The sequence below is a fragment of the Rattus rattus genome, chromosome 18, assembly GCF_011064425.1.
Source record: "Rattus rattus isolate New Zealand chromosome 18, Rrattus_CSIRO_v1, whole genome shotgun sequence".
Taxonomy (NCBI): domain Eukaryota; kingdom Metazoa; phylum Chordata; class Mammalia; order Rodentia; family Muridae; genus Rattus; species Rattus rattus.
This window is the reverse complement of record NC_046171.1, coordinates 25,856,533-25,875,661: the sequence shown is the minus strand read 5'-3', so window position 1 is coordinate 25,875,661 and position 19,129 is coordinate 25,856,533. Positions and strand designations below refer to the sequence as shown.

At 46.6% G+C, this 19,129-nt stretch overlaps 1 protein-coding gene across 1 annotated transcript in view; it reads right to left on the bottom strand.

Moving 5' to 3' along the window:
- Positions 1-19,129, bottom strand: part of Ascc1 (activating signal cointegrator 1 complex subunit 1) — an 83,038-nt gene that overhangs the window by 37,661 nt on the left and 26,248 nt on the right. The window contains 2 exon segments of the mRNA XM_032888401.1: positions 4,005-4,124; positions 13,367-13,503. Of these exon segments, the coding sequence (XP_032744292.1) occupies positions 4,005-4,124; positions 13,367-13,503 (257 nt within the window).

Genomic DNA, 19,129 nt, shown 5'->3' with positions numbered 1-19,129 from the left:
TTTTACTATGACAATCTTCACTGAACATTTGCAGCCTGAAAAAGTCTACATGGCGTAGCCTTGAATTTTGCTCATGAACACACATCCTCTTCACATTCTTGCACTGCACACCTAAGCAATGGCTGTCTGGAGGGCACTGAGCCAATCTCTGTCCACCCAGCACCGTTTGTACTTGGGAGAACATTGACAGGCAGGCTATGGCTGATCAGACTCCGCTACTTTTAGATATTTTCTTTTCCTTATCGTTGTTGTTTTTGTTTTTTGAGACAGGGCTTCATTATGCAGGCTTGGCTGTCCTTAAACTCACTCTGTAGACCAGGCTGGCCTTGAACTCACAAAGATCTGCCTGCCTCTGCCTCCTGAGTGCTGGGATCGAGAACGTGGGCCACTCCCGACTTTGGTGGGTATTTTTCTTTAAAAAGAACTTAAAAGCAATCATCAACATTCTTTGCCAATGATAAAATTTGAGCTTTCAGGGCTGGAGAGAAGGCTCAGTGGTTAAGAGCACTGACTGCTCTTCCAGAGGTCCTGAGTTCAATTCCCAGCAACCACATGGTGGCTCACAACCATCTGTAATGAGATCTGATGCCCTCTTCTGGTGTGTCTAAAGATAGCTACAACATACTTATATATAATAAATAAATAGATCTTAAAAATTTGAGCTTTCAGATGAAAATTAGAAATTTAAAGCCATCACGGGCTTCACAATTTCAGAGTGCTTAAAGAGTTTGATAACAGTAGTAGTAACCTTAGCACACATTTTAAAAACAGCAACATAGTAAAACGTAACAATATTTAGAAGACTTGTATTGTTCAGCAAACCATTGGTTTCTTCTGCCTTTTTGGAGGAGTATTTTTATTTTGTTTTGTAAGACAAGGGACTCACGTAGCCCAAACTAACCTAAAACTCACTATGCAGCTGAGGGTGAGATGAGCCCCTAAGCCTCCTGCTTGCACCTCCTACGCGGTAGAATTGTAGGCCTGTGCTCTGTCCCAGACTCAGGCCTTTTCTTTTTCTCACTGTGCAGGACTAAGACTCAGACCCAGGGCTTCATGCTAGGCAAGTGTTCTCTTACCAAGCTGTACTTCTGGCCCTAAACTGTTTTCTAAAAGACCAAAGTGCAAAGTGTGAGTTAAAGATCTCATCGTGTGTGTGTGCGTGCGTGCATGTGTGTTTTATACTTCACTTGGAAACACTGCCTGCCAGTTTTGGAGACAGCGGCTCTCACTCACTGACCAGTGAGAAATTAATGCACACTAAATCTCTAAGTTTTAATTTGACTAGGATGCTGACCAGTGATGGGGCTCTTCCCTTCTCTGCTCCGGGGTTGCAGTGTGCAATACCACACTCAGCATCTTATCTGGGACTGGGGATCAAACTCTAGGCCTCATGCTTACACAGGAAGCATTTCACTAAGCGATCTCTCCAGCCTCTAGAATTATTGATGCTGCTGTTTTCCGAGACAGGGTTTCCTCTGGGTAGCTTTGGCTGTCCTGGAACTCACTCTATAGACCAGGCTGGACCATGCACCCCAGTCCCACTCATCTCCCTGTCCCTCATATCCACCCTCCGCCTATACAACCTCCTACTCAAAAGGAAATAAAAAATAAAAAACAAACAAACAAAAAAATCTGTCCCATAGTACACCCTTCTGTTCACACATGTGCACATGCAAATGTTCACTGCAGCGCACCAGTGGTCTGGTTTGAGGTCTCGGGCTTTTCTTCACTCTCAACACTGGATCCTCACCGGGACTGCTCTCAGATATCCTGTGTTGCCCTGTGCCGGCCCTTCACAGGCTCCAGCAGTTCACAGATGGTGTAGATGCTGGCCTGGGCTACTTCAAAGCCCTGGACCTAGGACTGGGTAGTACCTGAGTTGTTCACCACCAACCTTTCCATGAGTCCCTGTTTCTCAGGTGAGCGGTAGGGACCACCTACCAGCACTGCCACAGCTAGGGATGGCTCCACCATTATTTTTAAAGAAATTAATGCACACTAAATCTCTAAGTTTTAATTTCAGTAAGTACTAATAAGTATTATTATATAATTATATAATATATATTTTATATATTATTTTATTACAATAAATATTAATGATTAAGCACTGACATATATAACCCAGAAACAAAAGCTCTCTGAAGTGTCCTAACTTCTAAGAATTTGAAGCAATTGTGAAACAGTTTAAGGACTACTATTGTTCTGGTTCATTCACTGTGGGAAAGTAACCTCCTCCAGTCGTAGTAGAATCACAATAATATGAAGGCATGTGGATAGTTACAACCTAGAACGCACAGGTGAAGCATGCATGTCTAATATCAAGTTCCAGCCTGCTGTTCCTATGTGGGGATGCCTTGGTACTTTGCATATGAGGTAATGTGAAAGAGCAATGTGCCCCTGGATTTAACGTAATTTCATTAGTATGATCTTTAAATCATATGCAAGGATCAAAGAAGAGAAAAGTCTGAGATACGACACAGACACAAGAGTCTAAACCACAGTATACCATTTTTCTTCTTTTCCCCTCAAAATCCATGTCTAACTGGAGACTATGGAGATGGTAAGAGCAGCTCCCAGGAGACCCTAGAGAAGGCTGGGTGTTCAGGCACACCTGCCACCCCAGCACTAGAAGACAGAGCAGGACTGATGCCGAGTTTGAGGCTAGCCCAGCACTCACAATGAACTCTAGGCTATCCAGATCTACACAGGGAGACCTGCCAAGAAACAGCAACAGGAGATTCTATATGAGAGCAAGTGAATTTGGGAGTCTGCCTAGATTTTCTCAGATTTCTGATTCAGTGTGAGCTCTATTCTACTCTGCCCCAAATGAATAGATACCTCCCCTCAAAATAAACTCCCACCTTAAAGTCAGTATCTCTGTGCACAAATGATCTCACGTTCTCTAATACATGGTGATAGCATGATAAATGGCCGTCCTCAGAATTAGCCTGGAGTGGGCTGTCAAGGTGACTGAGTTGGGGGCTGGAGAGATGGCTCATTGGCTAAGAGCACCAGTTATTCTTACAAAGGACATAGATTTGATTCCCAGCACCTCCATGGCAGCCCACAACCATCCATAACTCCAATTCCAGAGAGATCCAATGCCTTTTTATGACCTCTACTGACTCCAGGAACACACGAGGTGAACAGAGATGCATGCAAGCAAAACATTCAGAAAATAAAAATAAAAACGTGGGTGAGGAGAGGGGCCTGCTGCCGCTGCCACACCTGACCTGCCGCTGCCACACCCGACCCGTGCCTACGGCTCCATCCCTGAGACCCACATGGCAGACAAAGAGAACAGACTCCTGCAAATCGTTCTCTGTCCTTACTCATGCCCACACAGACACACACAATAAATACATGTAACAAAAACATTCTTAAAAGAAAGATAAAGGCTATAGCCGGAATTACAGGCTGAGAAGATGATGTTCGCACATGCCAAGCACTGTTCTTAACTTTTATTTTTTCAAGATGTGATTTCTCTGTGTAGCCTGGCTGTCCTGGACTCACTCTGTAGACCAGGCTGGCTTCAAACTCAGAGATCCACTTGCCTCTGCCTCTCAAGTGCTGGGATTAAAGGCGAGCATCACCACAACTGGTTTGCTCTTAACATATTAGGTAGCTTAATCTGAACAGTTCCATGACAGTATGACTGTTATCCCCATATTGCCCTGGTATTTGCCAAACACCATCACATCACCTATAGAACTTGCCTTCTTACCTCTAATTATGATGACACAACCACTTCAATAAAAAAAAATTGACTGTTATGGTCAACACTCCCTATTCAGAGTCTTTTGGGCTAATGGTCACAACCGTCTTCTCTGAATGTGTTAGCATACTTGTTTTCATGAACAGAGTGGACACATTGGTGCAAACATGTAACCCTAGTACTAGGAAGGCTGGGACAGAAAAGGTGGGAGCTTAAAGTGATGCCTTGCAAGCCTCAAAGGCCCCCAACCTTTAGGAACCAATCAAATACTCAGACATTAAAAACCTACCTGTTGGAGCCGTCTTTCATGTGGACTTTGGCATAAAGAACATCCACCATAGCAGGGTCGTCATTCATGTATTCGATCCCTGCCATCTCTACTTCCAGGGGTTTGCCTCCGGAAATGTCACTGCCAAAGACAAAACAGTAGCTGTGTCAGCAAAGAGCCTGCAAAACCGTGAAAGACGGTTAATACGCATGGTCATAGTACAAGAACTGGCTCGTGGGGTTTATCCAGCAACATAACCCAGCTGTCCTAGTTTCACATTAATAAATGTCCGATGCCCACAACTACAAAATACAGGAGGGCATTTCCAGCACCATACCATGTTCCAATGCTCTTGATGAGCTCTAAGGGATGACATGATTGGCAACATCATTCCCTGTGCTGGCCCTTCTCTCTTCAGCACCTCTTCAAGCCATTTACTCACTAGCAATGGAAGATGTGCACACCAAGAACACATCTCCAGGAGCGCCCAGCAACACTAATGAAAAGCCTCCTCAGGCTCATCTGTGCAAGCACGTCCCTTTCTAGGGAGCCACCTCAAGGGAAGGGCAGCGCTGCCAACCACAGATACTGAACCAAGTCACTATTTGGGTTGTTTGTTTGTTTGTTTGTTTGGTGTGTGTGTGTGTGTGTGTGTGTGTGTAAAGCAATGTTTGAGGCTCCATTCTCCACAACTTCTCAACTGATGAACTGCGATACAGACCCTACCTATTCAGGGACTAAGAGTCTCAACCTGTTTGACGTAAGGGAGCATGAGTGTGTCCAGCCTTGGCAACAGGAAAACTGTCATTCAGTGGGAACCACCAGGGGCCCAGAAGACTCCCACCATCATGTTTTCTTCCAAGATCCCTCTAATAGATACACACTTCAGCCAGAAAGAGTCCATCTAAAAACCAGGCAAGCTCTGTGCACTATGGAGCACTCTAGGCATCATAAGGCTAGGGCCCATCTCTCTCGCTTTTATATCCCTGTCTTTGTTAGGGTTTCCAATGCTGTGAACAGACACCATGACCAAGGCAACTCTTATAAAGGACAACATTCTAAGGTTTTAGTTCATCATCATCATGGCAGGAAGCATGGCAGTGTCCAGGCAGGCATGGAGCTGGAGGAGCTGAGAGTTCTACATCCTGACTGGAAGACAGTCAGAAGAACTACTCTGGCCAGACTATAAGACCTCAAAGCCCGCCCCCACAGGAAGTTATACCTTCTCCAATAAGGCCACACTTCCTAATAGCACCACTTCCCATAGGCCAAGCATATTCAAACCACCATAATCCCTATACCTTCAATAAAACAGATGCTCAAGGGATCTCTAGTCATAACAGAATAGACGCCCCACCATCTGGGGAAAGCTGCTCTGGACAATGTTGAGAGGAATGCGGTCACAGCCTGCCATCTTAAGGCCTCTTCTGGGCTATACTTGGAGCTATGAGACCTGCTCCTTAAGTCTGCCTTGCACCTCAGGTCACCACAGGAAACCACATGACTATCACAGTGCCTTTCAGCTTCCTCCTTTTGCCACCTCCAGGCCTTGCATGTTGTGGTCAAGGTGGATTCAGCTGTAAAGACCTCCCTCCTCATTAACTCTGGGGTTTGTTCAGAGTGTCCTCACCTAGATCTGAGTGCTCTTGGGTGAGGGGTTTCCTGTGGAATTACCCTCCAAGTAGGAGAAGCTGCAACCACTGGGGTACTCCGACACCTGTCAGACAGGCAGATAGGTATCTGCGCACAGTCTCTGCAGACTGAGTGGCTGCATGAGGCCAGCATGGAGCCACTCTCAATCAACAAGGGCTCAGACAACCAGGGGATGACAGTAGTAGCCAAGAAACAAGACCAGCTGAGACACTGAAATGCCACCCTCACCCGTGTGTCAGGCTGTGGACATGCTGGGATTGCAGCCATGCCTGGAGCACCGTATGAGATCATCCTGAAGAGGAAGGTAGCTGGGTAGGCAAGAGGAGACAGTGATGCCAGACTGTACCCAACCAACACATCTTACAGCCCTGTTCCTAAGTCTCCCTGGAGCTATGCCTAAGGACATTTCAAAACATTCTAGCTTACAGAAAGCCTGAAACCTCATCAGATACAATGAGTCTCCATTCCAGGTACTGATTAGAGAATCCAATATGAGAGGCTACCATTCTAGTCTATCCTAGCACATGCCAGAAAACTTGCTTTAGAAGTCAACGTTCTACTACATACACACTTTTGAAGAGTTAGGATCTCAATGGGCATAGTGTGCACACACATTTAATCTCAGCACTTAAGAGGCAACAGGAGGCATATTTCTCTAGCCTGGTCTATATAGCAAGTTCTAGGACAGCCAGAGTTACATGATGAGACCTTATTTCAAAAAACCAAAACCAAAAAGAGACAGGGTCTTATCAAGTTCCCCAGGCTGACCCAAATTTCTGAACAAAAATCAATCCCTTGCTTTGGTCTTTCACTGGGCCCAGAAGCATGTGCTGTCCCCAGCCTTCCGATTGCTTTTACAATGAACCTCGGTGGAGCTGGTGAGATGCTTAGCAGGGATGCGTGCAAAGCAAGTGTAGTGAGCTGAGCTTGTTCCCTAGAACTCATGTAAGAAAGGTGGAGGCGCCAGCCTACATCTGCCATCCCAGCATGCCTACCATGAGATGGGAAAGGGGAACAGGAGACTCGCCCAAAAGCCCCGCTCACCGCTCACCGCTCACCGCTCACCGCTCACCGCTCACCGCTCACCGCTCACCGCTCACCGGCCAGCTAGTCTGGAGCGGCAGGCAGGACAGCAGAAACCACCTCTACCAGGTGGGAGGAGAAGACAGACTCTTGAACGCTATCCTCTGACTTCCACAAGCATGCCATGGCACACGAACCCCGTAGTCACACATATGCAGATTAACAATAAAAATAGCTGAAAAAAGTTAAAAACTCACCGTGTATAGTTAGATCAGCGCTACCACCTTTTTACGGGGGTTTTATTTACTGCCTCCTGGAAGAGTTCTGTGAACTTTCTCCCACCCGCACGCAGTTTGTTTGTTAAGAGGTTCGGCTTAGCATCATTAAAATTTACATGACTAGGGCTGCAGAGATGGCTCAGTGGTTAGGAGCACTCACTGCTTTCCAGAGGTCCTGAGTTCAATTCCCAGAAACCACATGGTGGCTCACAACCATCTGTAATGAGATCTGATGCCCTCTTCTGGTGTGTCTGAAGACAGCTACAGTGTACTTATATGCATAAAATAAATAAGTAAATTTAAAAAAAATGCCATGATAAAGTTTGCATGGACAGAGAGCCCAAACTCTCTCCTGTGTTTTGTTGTTTTGTGAGACAGGCAGATCACACTCTGTCTGTAGCCCATGCAGTGACAGGAGTAGGTAACCCAAGCAGGCTTGAACCTGAAGCCAACTTCTGTCTCCTAAGCACTGGCACTGCAAGGAGAGCACTACGCAGACTTCTTACCAGGTAATAACTACAGTGGATGGGTAGATGTCTTTGTAGAACTTGTTCAAGTACACTGATGTCATCAAACAGCAGATGTTAATGCGTAAGCACAGTTACTGTCTTTGTTGATTTGCAGGTCCCTCCCTCTTTAGATCTTCTCCTTGGTGCTGAGGACTGTGACGCAAATCCTCCATCACTGATCAACACACACCCTGATAATAAACTAATGTAAATCCTTGGAATGGGATGGTGGGCTGAGATCAAAAGCTGGATAAATGTAACAGGCAAACTCCCCGACATGACTTACCAAGAGAAAGGTTAATGTGTGAGAGACCTGATCAATGTTCTTTGTCTTGGTGGCTCAAAGATGACATCTGAAGCAATAATTAGAAATTACCATCTGTCCACGGCTCATTTCTCTTCCCCACCCCTTTGTCCCTCTTAGATTTACTTGCTGAAGCCCTTGCCTGTGAGGGTCTCTCTTTCATTTTATTTTATTTATTTGTTTATTTATTTATTTTAACTGCCTCTTCAGGAGACAGATGCTGAAGCTGAAGCGGGACTGCTTCACGTTTGTAAAAGCAGATACTCAGAGCCACTGCCCTGTTTCTGTCCTACATCCCACAGGGGAAAGTCACCAGGGACACATTTGAGCGTCAGAGTTTCCTCAACACTGAATAATTCATTCAAAATCTATAAAGCTGCATGAGCCTTAAGCTTAAGAATTTCCATGAATATCTGGGTTCTGGTTAGACAGCATCCTTTAGGTTCAACAACTACCTCCAGATTCAACTACCCACATCCTCCAAATACCTAAGCACTGGGCTTTATCAAATCCAATATAGTCATGTTTATTTTAATATTCCAACTCGAAATGCCATTACATTAAGCTACAGCACAATCTATACTGGTTCTCTTAGTTCCAGTGTTTTCCTTTGCACATTTTATTTTGGGGTCTTTACAGCATAGCACGTTCAGGTTAGAAATGCCGTCACACAGTGGCGTGCTTGCGAGGCACCCATGGCAAAGGCTGAGCCCAAAGGACAAACATAGCTGAAAACAAAAGACAATTTACCCCCAGAGCCTACTACATTTTTTTTCTCTTCTATTTGGGGAAACTGGTCCTGTCTTACGCACTGCAGACACCTGACTCTGACCCTCATCTGCCACGGGAGAAGGGAGTTTGCCCTGGAAATGTTTTAAACAAGTGTGCACAGCACAGGGGGGAGGAGAGCCCTGGGAGGCTTGCGTGTTGTGCTTGCTGGTCTCAGATTCTCCCAGCCTTTTGAGAACACCATCTTTAAACATCTTTCTGCATGCACTGCAGATTTCTGGCAGGGCAACTTTGTCCTATTTCAAAAGCTTTGCTGAATTTGAAAAACTACAATTACCGTTTTCATCTTGTCATGTCAGAGGCTTAGAACTATTAGGACTGCTCTTTATTCCCTGCACGCACACTCTGACACGCTTCCAGGCTCCAATTTGGCAGTGAGTCACGAAAGTCACTAAGTACACAAAAGGGAAGAACTCGCTGGGTCTGCCCATATCTTAGGATTAAAACCCAGTGATTAAAACCTGTGGCCTGACTTTCTTAAGGCGAGAAGAACAAATACATCGCTGCATAAATATTTTATCTAACTCTACTTTTTTTCTTAGCAGGATTATCCCAGTGGCAGCCAGGAAAATGCAGCTACTTTAAGTTCAGTTTAGCAAAAAGAGAATCAGGAAAACGTTGATGTATGAGACCTTTAAATATTTTTTTATTTTATACAAAGAAAACTGCAACTATCTAGGGATGGACACCAAATTATTTTGAGTTTTAAGTAAGATTTAAAAAATAAAACGAATGTAGTGGTGCACACCTTTAATCTCCCAGCACTGGGGAGGCAAAGGTAGGCAGAGCTCTGTGAGTTTGAGGTCAGTCTGGTTCTACACAGTAAGTTCCAGGACAGCCAGAGCCATATAAGGAGACCCTGTTTCAAAGCCTAAAGGAATTAGCCATGCCTGCTGCAGAGCAAGGAGTAAGAGCCAAAGGACAGGCTCCCTGTAAAGCTCGACCAGTGTTGACTATGCTCAACAAAAATACTTTGTCTCTGTGGTGACTGGTGGTGCATCCTACTGCTCGGGGAGCTAAGGCCGGTGATCGAAAGGAAGAGGTAAGGCTGAACTACAAAGAAAGACCCAGTCTCAAAAACCAATGAACAAGCAACTCTCCTGTCTTCAAATAACTAATGGAAACTGAATAACTGACAAGGAAGAGTGAGGAGACACAACTTTAACCCCAGCACTCAGGAAACAAAGCTAGAAGCAGAGGCAGGAGGATCTGTGGGAGGACATGGCAGCCTGGTCTACATATGAGTGCCAGGACAGCCAGGGCTACAAAGAAGAAGGGAGGAAGGGGGAGGAGGGAGGATGGAAGGAAAAGGGAGAAGAGAAAAGGGAAGAGGGAAGAGGGAAGATGGAGGATGGAGAAGGGAGAAGGGAAGAGAAGAATGGAGAAGGAGGGAGGAGGGGAGAGGACAGAGAGGGAGAAGAAAAAGAGGAAGGTTAACTAGCCCCCAAACAAATCAATGTACTAGAGTCTAATATGTAACACAGAGAAAAACTTTAGATCCTTGTTCCTTGTTCTACCCATTGAGTCAGGTGCCCATTCCTAAGGCCATGTTAGAATAATATGGTGCCTGTATATAATAATGTGATATACAAAAAGGACTGTGTGAGCCCCACATGGGAATGAGCACACACATGCCATGGTGCTCGTGTGGAGACCAACCTCAGGGTGTTAGACCTTGTTGTCCACCTCATCTGAGGACCTCTCGTTCATTGCTGCATACTCTAGCTAGCTGGTCCGTGAGCTTCCTCTCAGTCTCCCATCTCACCACAGCGGTTCTGGGACTGCAGGTATGTGCTGCTGCATCTGCCTTTGCATGGGTTCTGGGGGTACAAATGCAGGCCCTCATGCTGGTGCATACAGCACTCCCTCTACTGAGCCACTGCAGGATGCAGAGGAAGCCCTGAGCTAACCAAGTGCTGAATGGATGTGCGACTGACGTGTCAAGGAGCCCAGTCCAAGGCAGTGAAAGAACCTTCCCTGGGTAAGGCTCTGAGGGATGCTAAGCTTTCTTCTGGTCTGAATGGTGACGGGGTGTGCAGAAAATGTCTACTATAGCCCCTCCCCGCAGATGTTCATGGCCTGAGACTGCTCCCCTGTAAAGACTTGCTCCTACCGAGACTGGCTAACCCTGCTTCCTTGTTCCACTGTGTATCAGCCTGCCTTCCTGCTCATCTATGTGTAATGACCCATCTTCAGCTACATGCGACAGCCTCCCCACTCAACACCTAGAACAAGCTCGCTGAGCTTGCAGACACTCTAGCTTCCCCTTCAGAGAGCCCAGCCCACCCAATCCCAGCTTTTTTTGTACATGTCTGTCCTTTCTTTGTCTGTCTTCATTCCTGCATCACTCCTGGTCAGGGGGCCCAGACCCAAGCTGTGCTCAGGAACCTGTCTCCCTGCCCAGGGATGGAATTTTCTAAAAGCTATTTGGGAGAGTTAGTTTTCAAAGTTCTCTTCGTCAGTCTTAAGTAAAAAGCAAGAAAGGATACTTCTGAGTCCTGACTTCAAAACCAAAACCAGAAGAAACAGCAGCTGTGCCAAAAGGGTCACGGCCATTTCTTCCCAATGAATATCCAAGGACACTGTCGAGCCAGTGCCATCAGGACATCCAAAGCAAACGTCCCCCATACTTAGTGCCTCCCAAGCTCTGAGTCAGCGGCATTGCTGCAGGCTGCGAGTCACAGCATGGTGGTCAGGGACTGATCTCTGAGGCCTGGACGGACAGACCTGCTGTGCCGCCCTGCCACCTCACCTCACCAAACCTCATGTAAAGGAGAAAACCCATCTGTGAAAAATAAAGTGGAAACCAGAGAGAGGGAGAGAGGGAGAGAGGGAGAGAGGGAGGGAGGGAGGGAGGGAGGGAGGGAGAGAGGAAGTTCATTGAAACGATTCTTCCATATCAGATATATATGTAAATTAATGTTTTACAATTAAAAAAAATAAGTAACAAGTCAGCCTGCCCCAAGAGATTCCCTAAGTTGATTTTTTTTCCTTTTTTTTTTTGAGATATGGAACTTGCCCAGAACTCTCTATGTAGGCCAGGCTAGCCTCGAACCCACAGCCTCTGCCTCCAGAGGCCTGGGATGACAGGTGTATACCACTATAGCTGGCTTGAGTTCTTAGTGACTAAAATAAAAATACCTATATTTACTCTATTGCTGGTTTTGCTTGCTCTTTTGTGTTTTGAGGGGGGCTGGTGGTTTGTGTTTTAGTTTTTGTTTGTTTTGTTTTGTTTCTTGGTTTGGGGTTGTTTGCTTGCTTAAGACAGGTCTCATGAAGCTCACAATCCCTTTCAACAGCTTACACAGTCAGGAAAACCTTGAACTCCTGATACCCCTGGCTCCATCTCCACGTCGTGGACTCGACAGGCACATGCTACCATAGCACACTAGGTGAGCCTCACATTGAAGGTATTTCTGCCTTAACCTCCTAGGACTGAATGTGGCCATGGCACACGCCTTCCTCCTCTTCCTCCTCCCCCTCCTCTCCCTCCTCACATTTTAATTTTAGGCAGGTACACACGAAGCTAAGGCTGAAGGATTTACCTGAGCCTCCGAATCTGAGACCAGCCTAGGCAACGGAAAACCCCAGCTACTCAGGAGGCTGAGGCAGCACAGCAAGACCGTGCTGTTCATAAGTAACCAGAAACAAGGGCGGGGTGGGGGAGGGAGACGCACTATATCCTCTTCACTAAGTAACGTCACCGTTAAGTTCTGTCTGCACTACTGTGGCAGGCCTTCCTGGAGAACCAGCCCTATTCTCTTTCATGTCTTGGGTAGGGATCAGTTTAATTATACAGATGCAGTCAATCAAGTGAGAGTCCTTAAAGGCCAACAACTTGTTCCTGCTGCAGTCACAGCGACAGGGACAACTGAAGGTGCAGAAAAATTGCAATGTTAGAATTAGAGGCAGGGAAAAGAAGCCACTAGCTAAGGATTGCGGGAGACCTGTAAAAACTGGGCTTTAAAGGCAAGAAAATAGAGAATTTTCCTGAAAACTGGAAGGGATCACAGCTCTGCCAATCCTCCGATTTCAGTCCAGTGACACAGACCAGAGACACGGCTCCACAGGTAAAGGTACTGGGCGGCCATGTGTGGACCTGGGTTTGATCCCTGGAAGATCTGACACGTGGCAGAAGGGAAGAACTGACCCCTGCAGCTGTCCTCAGACCTCCGCATGTGTGTCGCAGTGTGGGTATGTGTTTGTACCTTATAAACAAATAAGCAAACAACAAACTTCCCATATCTTCCAGCTCGCTCATCTACACACAAGACTGTGATACTGGAAAGACCACGGCCTGGGCTAACCTGCCTCCCACTCCTGACCACAGATGGTAAGCCAGATGTTCTTTTAAGTGTGTTGTTTAAGCCACTCAAGTTGAAGCAATATGCTACTCTGGATCAAACAACTGTTCAAGAACAATGTTTGCCTATCAGTTAGTACAACTTAAAAATCGTAAATGCATGCTTTAAGTCCATTTTTAAATGGTGATAATCCAACGTTAAGTACTACAAACAGTAGTATGAACAAATCAGGGATGGAGGGGTGGCTCAGCAGTTAAGAACACTTGTTCTTGCAGAGCATAGGACCAAGCTTTGTTTCCCAACACCTACATGGTGGCTCATGACTGTCTGTCACTCCAATCCCAGGCGATCTGACACCTTTCTGACCTCTGTAGGCACAAGGCACATACAAGGTACACATGTGTGCAAGTGAAACACTCGCCTGATTCCCATCATCCATCTCTCCCATCCACAACCAAGTCTGTGATTTGGAAAAGCCCCCAGCCTGGGCTGACCTCCCTCCCCACTGCTGCCCGTTACTTACTTAATAAATTCCTCCTTACAGCGCTGCAGGATCTCACAGGTCTGCTGGATCTCTTGTTCACTTAGGAGTACCAACATGCCAATAGTTAGGTGAAGCTTTTTGGGATTCTGAAAAATGGTGCTGTCAACCCCACGATCCTGTCATCAGGGGAAGAGAACAAGAACTCAGCTCAAATGGAAGCAAATGGCAAGAATAACCATGGCAAAGCTGGGAGGTGGCGCAGGCCTGTGAGCCCGGCTTTCAGGACCTGTAAGCACGGGTCTGAGCTCCAAGGCTGCCGGGTCTACAGAGGAAGTTCTGAGCCAGCTAGAGCTACACAGTGAGACTCCCCTCAAAACCAAACAAAAATGTTTAACCTGCAATTCCAGCAGCAGGAAGGCTGAGGCAGGAGGATCACTGCAACTCCTAGGACAGCCTGGATATGTAGTGAAACATACCTCACAAAACCAAACAACCAATCAGCCAACAAACAAAAGCAAATGGCTGGAGAGGTGGCTCAGTGGTTAACAGCACCCAGTTGCTCTTCCCAAGGACCTAATTCCAATCCCGAGGGTGCACTAGCTGTACCTCCAGTCTCGGGGGATCTAAAACCCTCTTCTGCACTCCATGGCACCATACACATGTGATATATATATACCCAATGATATATATGACAAATAAAATAAATAAATGTTCAAATGCATATATTCTGGCATGGTAAGACATGCTTTTAGTTCCAGTACTGGGGAGGACAGGCAGGTGAATCTCATTGAGTTTGAGGCCAACCTATTCTACATAGCAAGTTCCAGGCCAGCCACGGCTACAAAGTGAGACTGTCTCAAAACACAAAACAAACGCCTAAGTAAGTGTCATGACTATAACTGAGGACAGGAAGATAAACCTATGTAACAGGCAATGTCTACACATGGGAAGAGCACAGGTGAAGCCTAGCTATACATAAAAATTAATTCAAAATGGAACAGTAACTTACACATAAAGTTAAGCCACAAATCTTTCAAAAAATAAGTAATCACAAATGTAATATAGTGGTAAGAAAGTGAAGGGAAACCAAGCACAGTGGCGAACCTGTGAGTCCCGCACTGAGGAGGCAGGAGGATCAGAAGTTCAAGGTCAGCCTAGGCTACACAGTGAGGCAAAGGGAACCAAAAAAGGAGGTGGGGATAGAGGAAGAAAGAGGAGAGGGGGAGGGGAGGGGAGGGGAGGGGAGGAGAGGGGGGGGGGGAGGGGAGGGAGGAGGGAGGAGGGAGGAGGGGAGGGAGAGGGAAAGGAAGGAGGGGGATGGAGGGAGAAGGACAGGAAGAGGGAAAGGAGGGAAGAAGAGGGGAGAGAAGAGTGAGAGGGAGGAGGAGAGGAAAGGATAGGGAGAGAGGGAGGAAAGCAAAGGGGAGCGAAGGAGGAGAAAGTGGGGATCCAGAGAATGCAGGAAGGAAGACAGCTTACAGAACAGACATGTCTGCATTATATGTTAAAGATAAAATATCCAAAATATATAATCACTCGTGCAACCCAATCTTCAAAATAGAGATTCAGGTGATATCCTCCCAAAGAAGAAACGCAAACAACTGTAATAACAATGCACAAGACTCTTCAGCATCATTAATAATTTAGGGAAATTCAGAGCAAGCCACAATGAGGTACTAACTCTCAAAATAATAAAGAGGGGGAAAACTACTGACAAGGTTGCCAGAAATTGCAACCTCAGACAATGCCAGGAAAGGAAAGTAGTCCAGTGCAGCCACTGTGAAAGCTTGCTGGCACAGACGAAAAGTCAAAGACAGAATTTCTACACAACCAACTGCACTCCAGATACATGCCCAGGGAAGCAAAAACAGACCCACTCAGAAACATGTATACACACGTCCCCCAAAGTGCTATTCACTAGCCCAAACGTGGATCAAAAACAGTAAAGACACTGTGCTAGCCCTGCTGGGGAAACAACAGCATAAGCAGGAGTCAAGTGCCCAAAACATGACTGTCGAATCAAACAAGGACCAGAGGGAATATATTATTATTTATATGAGGCGTCCAGAGTTTGGAGATCAGAAAACAAATTGGCTGCTAGGGATAGAGGTAGCAGGAAGCAACTGTGAATGGGCTTGAGTTCCTTGAGTTCCTTTTGGAACTCAATGTTGTGGACGACACACAGCCGGTACTTGTGCACTGTCAACATATTTAACGCTACTGAACCACTCATTTTAAGATGGTTATTTGATGGGCTTAAGACAGGGACTTAGAGGAGGCTTTTGCTACAAAGCACCGACTCTTCACTTGGCCTTGACTACGTGAGTGGCTAACTCAGGATAAATGCTCAAAGCTCTGACTTCATGTTGCACCTTTCCTTTGAAAACTGGAGGTCAGATTCCTGCTCAGTTCTGCATGAGAATCACTTAAGGGATGTCCACCTAAAGCCAGTCATCCTCCTCCACCCTGACTGAAGACACCAAGGTAAGAGGAACAAAAGTTTTCCAGAGTCGCCAGGACAACTGCAGGTCCCTGGGATGGCAGTCAGAATAGTGTCACTTACAGACAGATCATCCCAAAACGAGTTCTCCACCCATGCGCCAAGCAGGACCAAAACAGCTGTCCACGCAATAACACTCCAGAGTCCGACAGAAGCAGACGTGGTTTGACCGCAGCCATTTAGCTATGTGTGCCTTGTGCCCCACCCGAGCTCCTCCCCTGTAATATGTGAACCCGAGACTTCTGTTGTACCTGCCAAGGTGGGCCGAGGAGGCCTGATGCCTGTTTCCTATGTAGTTACAGTGAATAAACTCTTTTTTTGGCCTTTTATCACTACATTTTCTGTAGTGGCTAGACATGTATTAGGACTCCCAGGTGTCGGGATTCTATGGCTGAAATCTTCAATATTTTATGTATTTAGGAGCTTGGGGGCAACACTTGGTGGTAGAGCCTGAGTAGGTGGCCCTGGTTTTAATCATCATACTCTAAAGGAATAAAGAAACGGCAGCCCAATAAAACAAGAGTTCTCAGGAAAGGGAGAACACAGTATTAAGCCTTTTTGTCTGTGTATGTACATGCATGAGCTTATGTGCATCCACGTATGCTACCTGCATAGAGCAGAGGTGGCAGGTTCCATGAACTGCAGTTCAAAGGGTGCTACATCCCCTCGAGCTGAAGCTGCATGTGATTGTGAGCTGCCTGGTGTGAGAACAGGGCTGAGGTCCTCTTCACAGTGCATGGCCCGCGCTTAGCCACTGAGCCATCTCCAGCCCAGAGTGCACAATACTTTCAATGCTGGTTTGACGAACTCTTTCTGCGCTGGGTGTGGCAATGCATGTAATTCCTCAACTGGGGGGTGAAGACAGAAAGATGAGGAGGAGTTCAAGGCCAGCCCAGGCTAAATGATATCCTGTTTCCAAAAATGAAGACTATCCCTTCAGGGTTGGCCATCAGCTTTGATAATTTCATGGCAACTGAGTCCCTCCTGAGCTCCCCTGAGAACAACTTTCCCAAGAGACTTTCCTCCCAACAACAGACTCTATAAAATGTGGAGGGCTTAGCTTGGGTGTGCTGGAGCACATCTGTAACTGCAGCGACTGGAAAACTTAGGCAGGAGGATCTGGAGTGTGGGAGCACCCGGAGCTGTAGAGTAATCTCCAGATCAGGAAGAGCTATAGAGTGAGACCCTGCCTCCCATAAAACAAAGCATTCGGACTCTTTCAATCCTAACGGACACTGCAGTCTTCTCACAATGCTTGGCACTGAGGCCCAAACCTGGTAGAGTATTGCCCAGCAACGCTCCATTCAGCCTCCAGAAGTGCTAAGGAATAGATTCTGCCAAGCAGAGGACCAAGGACGACTGAACAGTGGATGTGGACACCTGTGGCCACACACACGCAGACACCGTGCCTGCACACAAGACAGTGGCCCCTCCCTGGCACTGCTTACATGTCCATTCCTTCGCCTCTGAGAACCACAGGTTAAAACCCAGTGGTGCTTAGAATAATTATGCTGGGTAGCCAGTAGGCGCCCCTTATTTTCACAATGTTTTCATCTCCTCAAAACACCCCATACACGTTAAGTGATCACTTCTGTCCTCGCAGGCAAGCTCTGGTGTGACTTCTGACACGGGCTTTGCCTATCTGCACACACATGAAAGAAACCATGCAATAGACACCTCAGTGGCTCACTCGGGAGAATGTCTCCGGGTTGACCATGTCTAGTGTACCACACACGCACATGCACACGAGACTCTCCTCTAAATAGGAGAGAAGCAGGAGGAACTCTAGCTTAGGATTTTAAGTTTTCTAATCAGATCTCTAGCCTAAATAAGGCACCCCAAAGAAATACATTTCCCGCATGCAGTGTGCACCCTGTCCGTGCCTTGCCTCGTTCTGCCTTGGCAGCAGTAGTTAACAGATTACCCACTTTCTAGGTGTTAATGGAGCTGGGGCTATTTTTGTATCTGATGAAGGAGTTTTATTATTCTACCCATCAACCCAAATTGCCTCATTTAATTAAAGCGGTGATATTAAGGAACAAGCAGCTTTAAAGCAGGCCATGGCAGCACTGCCTGTAATGTTAGCCTCCTGAAATGCTGAGGCAGGAGCCATGAGCTTAAGGTCAGCCTGGGCTACACCGTAAAACTGTCTCAAAGTAAAAGTGACCATCTTTAAACTGCCAAGGCGTCATCGAGTGCAAGGCATGCCGTCCGACTGTCCTAGCGCAGGACCTCACCTGCCATATTAGGAAAGGTATATGCTGTTCCCTATGTGACTCCACTATGCACAACCCCCCCCAAACAAACACAACTGGGGACCGTGTCCCAAACAAGTCAGGCAGTTCCTACAAATACGTGCAACCCCAACAGCAAGGGAGGTGGAAACAGAAGGATTTGCTGAGATTTGCTACTTCTAGCCTAGCAGAAACTCAAGCCCCAGGTTCAGGATGAGACCCTGCCTGTTTCACAGCAGCGGTCAGAGAAGGATGCAAAGGGACACCTGACACCCTCTATTGAGGACACCTGACATCACAGGCGCATGCACACACACAGATACAGAAACACAAATGAATAATTAAAAGTGAATCTTCAAAAACCTTAGAGAAGGGGTTGGGAATTTAGCTCAGTGGTAGAGCACTTGCCTAGCAGGCACAAGGCCCTGGGTTCGGTCCCCAGCTCCGGAAAAAAAAAAAAAAAGAAAAAAAGAAAAACCTTAGAGAAAAATACCATCAAATAGACAAAAGACATAAACAGGACATAAACAGACACCTCTTCCCCCTCCCAGCAAATATTCAATGATGTGCAATTTTACTCATTGGGAAGAAGTTAAGTCCCACCTCTGACCACCCTGGCATCCCCACATTCAGGGCCTACATCCCACCAGTGTCACCATCGTGACCAAAGGACAAGCCGAAGCAGACACTGGAGGAAAAAGGTCAAGGTGACAATGATCTGCACGGTTGTCTGCTGAGCCTGAACGCCCTGCACAGAGATGAGAAGGTACCCAGAACGAGGGAGAAGAGCATATGCTGGCAAGGTGGGAACAGAGCTCCCAGACAATGGAGATGTCAAAGCAGACCAGGCCGATTTTGTTTTACTTTTTAAAAGCTAAGTTGTTCACATGCATTTAGCTGTATCTGCAGAGAAGGAGCGTGTATAACAGAAGGCCTCCCAGCCAGACTGACATTGGGAAACACCTGTTTCTGTTATCTGTCAGACTTCTTCTTGGCTCCCAGGAGGATTCCCTGCCCCTGACACATGAAGGCATCTTAGCATGCACCTTGTGGAAGGAAAATTAAAAT